Source organism: Podarcis melisellensis, assembly GCF_964234715.1.
Source record: "Podarcis melisellensis genome assembly, chromosome: 12".
Taxonomy (NCBI): Eukaryota; Metazoa; Chordata; class Lepidosauria; order Squamata; family Lacertidae; genus Podarcis; species Podarcis melisellensis.
The window spans coordinates 30558036-30570472 of record NC_138544.1 but is presented as its reverse complement, the minus strand read 5'-3'; the positions used below and the strand labels follow the sequence as shown (position 1 = coordinate 30570472).

The 12437-nt window shown below is 44.0% G+C and overlaps 1 protein-coding gene across 3 annotated transcripts in view; it reads right to left on the bottom strand.

Moving 5' to 3' along the window:
* The window catches only part of THSD7A (thrombospondin type 1 domain containing 7A), a 215426-nt gene that overhangs the window by 19095 nt on the left and 183894 nt on the right, over positions 1-12437 (bottom strand). For all 3 annotated transcript variants that reach the window (XM_081882805.1, XM_081882806.1, XM_081882807.1), the window contains 4 exons: positions 10630-10763; positions 7356-7509; positions 6737-6878; positions 5843-5958 (listed from right to left, as the gene is read on the bottom strand). In XM_081882805.1, the coding sequence (XP_081738931.1) occupies positions 5843-5958; positions 6737-6878; positions 7356-7509; positions 10630-10763 (546 nt within the window). The remainder of the gene's footprint in view (positions 1-5842; positions 5959-6736; positions 6879-7355; positions 7510-10629; positions 10764-12437) is intronic.

Sequence of the window (12437 nt, the reverse complement as noted above, 5' to 3'; positions counted from 1 at the left end):
AGACAGCTCTACACACTGCAATTGCCCTAAGAAATATCAGTGCTATGCTAGTGTTTCCACAGCCAACCTGTATTGTGTGGACATCACGTGTAAATGTGCAGAAATGCTTTTCCATCACCAACATACATGATTCTGGGAAATCTGACTGAGCCAGATTTTCAGATGAATGTGCTAATGCTAAACAAATTCCCAAACCTTACTCAGCTTAAACCCTGAACTTGCAGAAAGCCAGCATTCATTCCTAGCACTTGGCTATTAAGCAGAAGGTCTGAGGTGGCTGTAGACATAGCCCCCTAAACAGCAATAGAACAAAGTACAGTGGTGCCTCGCAAGACGAAATTAATTCGTTCCGCAAGTCTTTTCGTCTTGCGAGTTTTTCGTCTTGCGAAGCACAGTTTCCCATAGGAATGCATTAAAAATCAATTAATGCGTTCCTATGGAAACCGCCTTCAGACCAGGTCCGGGGACAGTCTGTCCCCCGACCTCTTCTGAAGGCTGGCGGGGGGCAAAAGTCTTTGCTCCCCCCTGCCTGCCTTCCCGGGAGAGCGGAAAACGCAGCGCTGCCTTCCCGCTCTCCCGGAAAGGCAGGCAGGGGGGACAAAGACTTTTGTCCCCCGCCCGCCTTCGGAAGAGGTCCAGGACCTCTTCCGAAGGCGGGCGGGGGGCAAAAGTCTTTGTCCCCCCTGCCTGCCTAACCGGGGGCTTTTAAATCGCCCCGGGACTGTCTGGGGCGATTTAAAAGCGCCCGGACGGCTTTTGAAGGCAGGCGGGGGGAGCAAAGACTTTTGCCCCCCGCCAGCCTTCAGAAGAGGTCCAGGACCTCTTCCGAAGGCGGGCGGGGGGCAAAAGTCTTTGTCCCCCCTGCCTGCCTAACCGGGGGCTTTTAAATCGCCCCGGGACTGTCTGGGGCGATTTAAAAGCGCCCGGATGGCTTTTGAAGGCAGGCGGGGGGAGCAAAGACTTTTGCCCCCCGCCAGCCTTCAGAAGAGGTCCAGGACCTCTTCCGAAGGCGGGCGGGGGGCAAAAGTCTTTGTCCCCCCTGCCTGCATAACCGGGGGCTTTTAAATCGCCCCGGGACTGTCTGGGGCGATTTAAAAGCGCCCGGACGGCTTTTGAAGGCAGGCGGGGGGGAGCAAAGACTTGGACCTCTTCTGAAGGCTGGCGGGGGGCAAAAGTCTTTGCTCCCCCCCGCCTGCCTTCAAAAGCCATCCGGGATAGCGGGAAGCGCTTCCCTGCTATTCCGGACCGCTTTTAAAATGCTGGCGGTGGGGAGCAAAGCCTTTCGCCCCCGCCGGCCTTCCTGGACCTCTTCTGAAGTCCGGAGGGGGGGGGGAAAGGCTTTGCTCCCCACCGCCAGCATTTAAAAGAGGTCCCCGGAGATTTCCCTATGGGCTTTCGTCTTGCGAAGCAAGTCCATAGGGAAAATCGTCTAGCGAAGCGTCGCAAAAACCGAAAAACCCTTTCGTCTTGCGGGTTTTTCATCTTGCGAGGCATTCGTCTTGCGGGGCACCACTGTATAAGGAAGACAGAGACTAAACTGATGTGCATTGCCAAATCTAAAATCAAGGCCCAGTTCTTACAGCCAGCAGTTGTTTTTTCTCAATTGTGGGCGAGAGCTCACATGACTGAATGTTACTCCTTCCTCCCAAAGCCCACATGTTGAAAACCAGATGCAATGTTGCAGGCTGCCTTCACATGCAATGCTAAAATGCTTTAATGTTTCAATATTTGAATGTTGTATTTTAATTTTGTTTTTAAGCTGTAATCATTCAACTTGTTTTTATTATTGCCTGTAAGCCGCTCTGAGCCCAGCCTTGGCTGGGGAGGGCGGGGTATAAATAAAATATTATTATTATTATTATTATTATTATTATTATTATTATTATTATTATTAAAATATGGGTTAGTGCTACGAGCTCTGTGAGCTTCAGGACTGCACACTCCCCTCCTCCTCTCTCTTCCGGAGTGGCCATGAAGGGAACAGAAGTTCCCACTTCTGTTTCTGATCAGCCTCGGTTTAGTGTTATATTCAAACCCTAATCTTAACTATGATTTACTAAAGAAAGTCATCTTCATAAACCATGGTTTAATGCAAACACTTTAGTAAACCAGTTCAAACTAACCATAGGTTTGGATGCAACAATATGCTGTGGTTAGTAAAAAAACAACAACCAAAAAACCAAAACAGAAGCAAAGATTTCTGAATTCCTAGGGTGAACTAGAGAAGGAGGGCAAAGCACGTAAGTCCAACTGTCACACAACCTCACCCTTTAACACTAGACACAGATGCCTGAAATCCTCATTTTTATGTACACAGATTTGTTTGTTTGTATGTATGGAGGACAACAATGTGTATTAGGTGATTTTGGTATACTAATTAACACCTACAAACCATTGTCTCCATTTAAGCCCAAATGTATAGAAGCGAACTTCTTGTTAAGCTCCTATGCAGCAGGTTCATGCTAGTCTCCAGTATGGCAATCGCCAAGTCAACAGAAGAATGCCCTGGTAGACTGAAATGTTCTCTCACTGATTTCTGAATGTTTTCAGTGTTAGTGCAATCATTCACAGGACGCAAACCTAAGGGAGGTTGCCAAAAAAAAAGTCACTTCATAGTGTGAAAGATGATAGTCTACCCTAAGATCTGTGTAAATGTCTGGGATTTAACAAGTTATCTCTGCCTAAGCTCAGCAGGAATTGCATCTCAGGTGGGTTATTTTTTTAAAAAGCGAAGCTTACCTGCTGATAGCCTGTTTGTGAGACAGGCACAGAATGGCAGAGAGAAAGCTTAGTTTAAACTCTTCTGATGTAGGTAAATGAGCAACAATAAGCTTCTGGGTATTTGAACAGCATGGAGTCTGTCCTGAATTTAAATAATTTGAATTTCAAAAACCTCAAGGAACTGGCAAGGAAAGTTTTGTGATGTGTTAATTTTGGAACCCAGCGGAGATCTACTAGTGTTCCGGCTGTTCTTTGAGATTTTGTGATAAGCAACAATACACACCGAAAATATGCTGGGGGAGCGGTGGGAATTAATTAAGCCTGGCAGCAATAAGGATGTTGGAGTAGCTTACTTAGCAGATTGGTGGAGACTTTCTGAGATAATCAAGGATGCATTAAGACAATGACAGTTTATACACAAGAGTATATATTGCAGTGAACATGGGCACCTAGGCAGGATCTAGGTTTTTCTAATCCTAAAAAAATCAACAGAGTAGTAGTAGTAGTCAGGTTTTACTCAGAGTAGACCCATTGAGATTACTGTACCTGATCGTTCTCTTGAGATTTTATCAAGCAGATATATCAACTACGGTACATTTTACTTGAGGTTTGTTCTGCTACAGGGATAGGGCACCTCTGGCCCACAGTCCAATCTTAGCCCACCAGAGGGCTCTAGTTTTGTCTGCGAGGCCACCTCCTCCTGTTAATCAGCTGGTGCCACTGGGTGATGTCAGCTGATGGGTCAGGAGGCGGGGTTCAGTTCTGCTAGGCACTGGCTGGGGTCCTTGAGTCGCGAGCCATGGTGGAGATGGTGGGGCTCTCAGGCCTACCGCCAGTGGTAAGGTGGATGATGTGAAAAGCCACACTCTGCACAACCACCACCTGTAACTTATTCATTTATTATAGCCTTATATCCTGCTCTAACGTGAGGCCTTAAGGCAGCCAAAACCAGTTATAAATGAAACAGATCGGTCTATGTCCCTTGCTTACATACAGTATAGTATAGGCAGGACAGAAAAATGGACCCAGCAAAGAAGGAATGTGGAGACAGAGAAAGCAGGACATTAAAATATTGATCATACATGACAGTTTGAAGGGGGAGGCAGTGTAGAAGGGGAGATTCAGCCCCACGTGAAAGGTGTAAAGACTCTTCTGACTTCCTGCTGAATTAAATCCGCCATTGCTTATTGTTTCGGGAAAGGTATTCATGCTTCTCTAATGTCCATGTCAAGAGACACACTTCATATCATGTCTCATTAAGTAAGCAATATAAAATAATACAAGAGAGCCAGGTTTTGTCGTGAGACATATGTACAGGCACACACAAACACACAGCTCTCATTAACTTCAATAGGAAATACTGGCAAACATCCAAAGGAACTTTCCCCACTGCACCTAATACTTTAAAATGCAAATAGACCCAACTACGTTTGCAATGTGCATATATCTTCCATAAAGAAGGAAGAATTTACTTTCCCCAAACTAGTAGATTCAATAGATTTACAATATATCAGCACTGAATGAGTTGAGATAGTGAGTGCAAATCTCACTTTGTCCATAACAAACTTTAGAGCTTTTCCTGTCCTATTTATACTGACTGAAAGTCAACCTAGTGCTATTTTGATAGACTTGGAGATGTATTAAAATGTTGCTGCTGCGCCACCACTGTCTGTTCATAAAACTACAGATTCTCGAGTCTTAAGGAAAAAAGACACCATCTGCCAAACTCTGCTTCACACAGGAACTAAATGGAGCTACTGTATTTTTTGCTCTATAAGACACACCTAGTTTTTAGAGGAGGAAAACAAGAAACAAGAAAGCAACGCAAAGCCTCTTAAGCAAAGAGGCAGGAGCGCTCCGGCTGCACTCAAGAGGCTTTGTGTGACTATCGCTGAAGCCAGAAGAGCAAGAGGGATTGGTGCGCACCGATCCCTCTTGCTCTTCTGGCTTTGGCGAAAGCTGTGCAGCCTGCATTCGCTCCATAAGATGCACACACATTTCCACTTATTTTTTAGGAGGGGGAAAGTGCGTCTTATAGAGCCAAAAATAAGGTAATTCACACTCTTTACTTGTGGGTAAGCACATTGTTCCTTTCTGGGGCTTATCTTGACTTATTCCTGCGTCTTAGTGATCATAATGTGCATCTGTTCTGATTTGTGGTTCACCCACCTATGGCTGTTTAGTTGTGCCTAACTGCAGGAACACTCTGGGATTACTAGATTTACTTGTTATCCACTGACAAGCTTGTGGGATGCAAAACCAACCATGATTCAAAACTACAGTGTCATCTGTACAGAGAAGGCGTTGAATAGCTGGCATGTAAAACCGTTACATGGAGGAGAGATGGAAACTTGCGGCCTTGCAGATGTAGTTAGATGCCAGCTCCCATCAGCCCCAGCCAGCATGGACAATGATCAGAAATAATGGCAGCTGGAATCTAGCAACATCCAGCATGGACAATGATCAGAAATAATGGCAGCTGGAATCTAGCAACATCTGGGAGGTCACAGATTCACTACCCCAGTTTAACCATTTCCTGGGTGAAGGTTAATTTTTCAAGCAGCCTTATTTACGAGCCATGCTTGTTTGTTAATGCCACAGGCTTCCCCAATATTATTGAAGAGGTTCCTTGACTTACAAACCTGGCTCTGAAAAGCTGGCACTAACCCTAGATACAAGAAGAAACGAAGAAAAAGAAAGGACACCCTGAACGAAAATGATGTTGGCAGGTGTCCAAAGCACTACAAAGGAACCACTTCAAATTAAAATGCGTGATTACCATCCTGATTAAGATTTATGATACTTATTCACCTTGATTGCTTATTGTTCCCAAACCATTACTTTCAGGAGCTAAAAAAAAGCAGCATACCTTTGTGGTCACACACTTATGCAAACAGGAAATTGAGCGACAAAACCACTGATTATGGCACAGGCTCATTTCAGGGGTACTTAACAGTCCTCGAATAACACTGAGAAGCATCTGCCAGAGTGTAGCTCCATGCAGCCAGTTGACTCCATGTGCCAGTTGACTCCATGTTTGAATGAATGCACTTAGAGATGATGGGGATTATTTACAGGACCAGAAAAAGGAAGAGGAAAAGAAAAAGAAAAATCCACCCACCTTTTCACAGTACTTCAGGTCAACCGACTTGCCATCACTGCGAACACAATCAAGCATCCTTGTTTTGATCCCGTTACCACAGACGGCTTTCTCACTTAGCTGGCAGGTGCTCCAGTCTAGAGGTAACAAGGGGGTAGGGTGGGTTGAATAGAGGAGGAAGCCATTGAGAAAGAAAATGCATTTCTCACTACACCAGAGTGAACTAGGATACAGTAAAATGCAGTAGTGGCCTGTGCAGCAGGAGAAAGATGCAGAACCAGCCTCACAACACCCGGCATCGCTACACAGCCTGTTACTGCTAAAATGTCACCTCCCACTAATGTTTCATTCAATTCCATTTTCCAAATTCCAATAACCAACAGCAGGTCTCTTGTACAGCCTCCTAGGAAACTGCAGCCAACAACAGCCCAGTGGAATTGAACTGGATGTCCCATTGAGTTCAATGAGGCTTATTCCCAAGTAGGTGTGCAAAAGATTGCAGAGGAAAATTGCAATCCTCTAGATGTTTCTCACCGTGGCATTTACTGGTCTTGTGAACGTGCATAGGATTTCAGTGCAAATGATGTTTCTGGATCGAAAAGATCAGCAATTCAAAGAAAACAAAAAAGCTTGCATCATATACTAATAGCAAACGCAGTTAGTGCCTGAAAACTGGAACTTGCGCCAACAAAATGGCACCATCCATGCACAATGGGAAGGGCTTGGAAGAACCCCACAGCCTAAGGAGGACTGAGCGTGCTCAGTGGCCACAGAATGCTGGCTGCGTATTGGAGCGTGTGGGGGAGTCAATGGAATGGAATGTAGCTGCTGCCTGGCTGGAACCCTGAAGAGGAGCACTCCACACTGCAACATCTTTCTGCAGTTCCTACTTGTCATCTTAACTAAGACCAGTACCTGTCACATTGTAATCATAGTGGTAGCAGTTTTTGTTCAGGCTGCAGGGTTCTGTCTCCACGGCAGCAGGGCAGGGCTTTCCTCCTTGAGGTTGCCTCACGACTTCCGCTGTTCGTTCCCTCACACTGCTTCCATTACATGGCTGAGAAAGGAAAGGACACATCCTTTTACTCTGATACACGTAATACGCTGGCGGAACTTTGTTTTATTTTATATGTTTGGTTTTTTAAAAAATAGGCCATCCTTCTATTTCGCAAGCACCACTCCGGGTGGCTTACGATGATTTTGAATCAGAATACAAATAAAAAAACATATAGGCAGGGTGAAACAATTAACAATACTTAAAATGAACAACATGGAAAACACACAACATTAAAAATCCATTCAAAAGCAACCATGGGTATAAAAAGAAGTGACCTCCAGAGACCAAGCTTTGCAGGGGGAAACTTAGGGGATAAAAACATATTTACCAGCTGACAAAAGACAGCCAGAGAGGCACTGAGTCAGGCTGAGCAAGAAAATTCCGAAATGCTTAAATGCTAGCTTTCTTCTCTCTCTCTCTCTCTCTCTCTCTCTCTCTCTCTCTCTCTCTCTCTCTCTTCAGTAACATATGCCTTACCAAGGAACACCGAGACCATTGGCCCCACTCAGACATGACACAATCCTCTGGGCATGGCAATGTGCACTTTCTAGCACCAATGGGCATCTCTTCTTGGTCACATAGGTAGTCTTCAACCGTGTCTGAAGGACCATCCATGGTGTTCTGCATGCATCTGGAAAAACAAAGCCCATGCCTAAATATACATGTAGATTATTATTTTTCAATAGGCTGCCAATGTTAAGTACAGTAGCATTGGTTTGTATACGTTATGTATACGTTATAGAGCAAAGCCAGTAGACACAGGACTTTCCAGATTAAGGGAAACATGCAGGGATCCTGCTCCAAGGAACACACAATCTAGAGTGTTGGTAGCCAACATAGTGCCCTCCAGATGGTTTGGGACTACAGCTCCAATAATCCCTGGCCACATGCCTTGCTGGCTGGGGCTGATGGGAAATATCACCCAGGAACCTCTGGAGGACATCACATCGGCTAAGGGTAGGACTGTGTAAATGTGCACAGATGCAGCTGCCCATATTTAGGTTACTTGCTGGCAGGGATAAGCTATGGAGTGACCCTGGATCCTGCAGCATCGATGCAAAGGTAGCCTTGGTTCTCTTCATCCACAGGTCTTCCTTCTTTAAAGCAATTTGAACCTTACTCTGCACATGCCCAGTTGGTTTACTAATCTACACTTTGGCAGAAGGGAACCCCCACTGCATCCTGACCCCTACAGCCAGCTCATCTGAGGGTTAAGATTGCTTTGCTAATTACTATACTTCACTAGTTCCTTTATATGCTCACCAGTTATTAGTACTTCATATAGCCTATGGCTAAATAAACCCTGACACCAACATCAGATTAGGTGGTTAACGCCCTGTTTCAGATTTCATCTTGCATAGCCTGTTACTTATGTTTTCCTGCCATTGTGAATACTAGTAGCAGTGCTTCCCCCTGGGGACTCAAGGGTACGCAGTACCGGCATCCCGTTTTTTTTACTTACTGTAACAACTTCATGATGAGTACTAGCACCTTTTGGGGGGGCACTGACCAGTAGTAATTATATTAATTATGTCTAGGAGTTATTTCTACATCAAGGATCATCATCCAGTTTTCTTAAATTCAGCTTGAAATAAACCAAAATTTCTGGGGTGGGGAAGGAGAAGTAATCGTAATGCAATGTGCAAATACACATCTGAATTATGACTAAGTTTGAGTCTCACACCAGAAGGGGCAGTATATTGAACTGCCTTCAAATCCTGGCTGTACTCACATGCCAATATTGCCAACTCTTTCAACTGCTGTTTATCCCATCATTTCAAGCTGTCAAGATTCAAATCAGAGCATCTTTACAATGAGGTGGTCATACTGTGAATACAGGGCTTGGAGACCCTCTGCCTGCACAAAATGACTTGATGAAATTTAGCATTTAACATTCAGGAAGCGAAGGTGCTTCTGGATTTTAATTCTACTGGGCTGAGATTTCAATATTTGGAATGAATAATAGACTCTCCCCCCTGCCCCACATTTGGCTTTGATGGTACAGACAAGATCTATTATCTTTCTAGGTTACTATACTCCCTGCTTTAACATGGGGTACAGCAGGGCTACAGGGAGAACAAATTATGAGTAGGAAAAGGAGTATCTATCATAGTTACTATTGCCAATTTCTCCTAGCGGAAATTTGAAAGCTAGAAAGATGGCATTCCCCAAATAAATCTTTCGTAGCTTCAAAGTGAGCCTCTGTTTTGAACATAACCTTGTGAAACTTGACAGCAGAATAATATACCTGTGGCAGATGAAAATGAACATTTGGCACTTCACAGCAAATGTTCCCAACAATAAAGCGCTCATTAGGGCGCTTGTCATTGAGTCTCTTGTCATACCAGATCATAATTGGACACCTATCATACTGAGCCACCATGATTCCAAAGGCAGGCTGCAAAGCTCTGAAATTGTGCATGAAACAGGAACGAAAACACAGCAACGCTCCCCTCCCCAAACCACTCCTGCTAAGCCAAGTGGAAGTAAACTCCACTGGAAACAATGGTAACTTTTTGTGCCAAGAATGAATGGGTAAAGGCAGAAGGAAAGCCAAGTAAGAGATATGCTTTCCTTCTGCACACTAGTTTTTATACTGTCTTTGAATAAATAAATTCCCAGGGCAGTTTACGTTAGGGTTGCCATACATGTGGAATTTTCCGGACATAGCCAGTATTCAGTCCCCTTAAGCAAAGATTGCTGAAATGTCTGGAACAATCCGGACATATGGCAACCCATGTTGGTAGTGTAGTTTTTGGCATTTTGATCATTAAAAATGGATCAAAAGCTTGCTTTTTTAAATAGATAGATAGATGATAGATAGATAGATAGATGATTGATAGATAGATAGATGATAGATAGATAGATAGATAGATAGATAGATAGATAGATAGATAGATAGATAGATCGGTAAATACTGTACCGTACTACATAAAAAGAAAAACCATGATTCAAACAATCATAAAAATATGAGAACTAAAGGGCAGCAACAATTTTTTAGCACTCAAGTTTAAAAATTAGGACTAATTAAATTAAATTTGTATAAATTGGGTTTCAATTTGTCAGCAACATTGCTAGTGTCATTCACTTGAGTTGTTGTACCTTGGCTTGCCAAGTTTCCAAAGAAACGAAACTTTCCCATCCCTTTTATGATTATACAATGGCATCTGAAAATCTAAAATAAATATTTTTGTTTTGAATAAAGAAAAAAAGTGAGACTAACATTGTTATGACCTTTGCTATACTGTACAGTGCAATTAAATATTAGGAAGTGCCTGAGGCTGGGACCCCAGAGAACAAAGGGGTTGTGTCAGTGGCATCTACAATGTCAATCTACAGAGAGATGGGCATAGAATAGGGAAGGGGACACAGTTATTAGTATGGCACATACCAGAAAGGGTGTGTGGTGCAGGGGTGAACATCAACATGAACTATTTGACACATACACAAAAATTGGGTGGAGCAAAAGAGCTTCAGGCTGTCAGCAAGCAACAGTCCATGCCTATCTAGGGAGTTCTGACTTGTATATTCGAAATCCTTTTATGACTTTCAGCACACTAAAGCCATGTGCACTGGAAATTAAATTAGGAATCAAGTTTTCAAAATCATTCCTGGGATGGATGGATTGTTCCAAGATTTGGTAGTAGAGACTTTTTCTGCTAGAAACTATTATTCCAAACAAAATGTGTCTTTAAGGGTGAAAGCTCCCCTGCTTCTAACTTGGAAGTGACAGTGCCCATGTTTTGCTCACCTTACTTTCCTGGTTTGCACACCTTCTCCACAATTCTCCTTTAAGTCCACGTTTGTCACTTTGCACACGCTCCAGGGCTCAGTGACCCCGATGTACTGGCTGCAGTCGCTGTGGCACGGGACTACCTCATATACCTGGAATGCACACACAAAACATGAACTTGCTTTATGTGCAAGTGTGCAACTTAACAATTGGAATCAGAAATATCTTAAGCTTTATTTATCGGAAAACAGTTCTTTCAATTAAAGTGGGGGGATCATTTGCTGTGGAAGTTAGCAGGCATGCATTTGCAGTCAGCACTGACAAGCAAGAGTATATAAAATTAGCCTTTCAGCAAGGCCTGTCTTCGCTCACTCTGCCCCCTTGAGACACACAATTGTGAGGCTTTTGTCTCTCTTTTTGAGCAGCTGCTGCACAAGGTCAGGTGGGAGGAATTTCAGGGCAATTGCTCTTCAACTCCTCTTCCTGAAATTGCCTTCCTACCCTATTATCACATCAGTCTTTGATCCTCAGCAGCACCTGTCTCACTTTTTATGCACCTTAATAGGAGCCTATCTTGCCGTGCACCTCCATGCAATTCTACTCGGGAGTACCTGTGAGTAAAATGGGCCTTGCTCCCAGGTTTTTCTACAGGATAAATATCCCAGATTTTTGGCAAGGCCTTGCTATGCTTCTAGCTCCTGTACTTCCTCTTGGTTGTTGTCAGCTCACAGTCCCAACTGTTAGATGTTTACTTGTTTCTCTGCCCTGCATTTTGCCTCCCAGCCTCATTTGTGTTGGGCTCAGAGACTGACATCCCAAGGACTTACCTTGGGCCAGTCGTTCTTAAACGAGATCTTAGTTTTGACTGAGCCTGGCAGCTGTTGACACTGTTTCCAGACTCCAGAGACTCTGGCCCACCCCATTGCCAAAGTAGCTATGGGTGTCTGAAGAACCAAATACGCCTTAGGAGTGATAACCTTTTAGGCTTGCGTAGCATTTTGGCCCCTTATGAAATATGAGACACTCGATATTCCATTAGCATATGCTTATCTGTGCTTTATCGTGTTGGAAAACACACTCCTGACCTAAAGTGACTGTGCTTGGTGTGGCAGGAAAAAAGGGGAGAGAATGAGATGGAAGCAGTGTGCTGGAACTGAAGAGGTCTACCAAGACAAGACTTCCACCTCCACTGGACTTCTTCATAGGAAGATTCCTCACCATCATCACCCACCCCTTGCTTGGCCTTATGCCATGACAGCACAGCCAACATCTGTAGGCTCCTTGCATGTTTTAAACCCCTTTCTAGAACACACAAGAAGCCTATGTAGGCAGAACAGGTCTCCTACTACAGACAGAGTCACTCTTCAACTCTTGGTTGGCTACAGAGGCTTGAGCATCTTGTCCCTGCTACCTCTTCTCTCACAGTATCCCCTGGGTTCCTTATCAGTCATTTCCGCCTATGCACCAGCCCTTGGAATGGCTGTTTGTAATACAGCTATAACCTGTTTTTCATTCAGCTTTCTGTGTCCATGGCCATTTTCTCCCCTCTTCCACTGTTGATGAAGCCAGTTGCAGTTGTATACATAAACACACAACAGGTAGCATATGTACAGTCTTAAGGAAAAGTTACACCCAGAGGAGGCAAACAAGGCACATATTAGGGGATTTTATCCGGAAGCATGCTTGAAGGCAGTGCATCTGTTTCACAGACTCTTACCTGAGCCTGGGGCAGGTGTTGGCCATGAACGCAAGGGAACAAGCAAAGGTAAATAAAAACAATAGTTAGGAAGCAAAATGGATAATTGGAAATAGTAATGCTCCTTCAA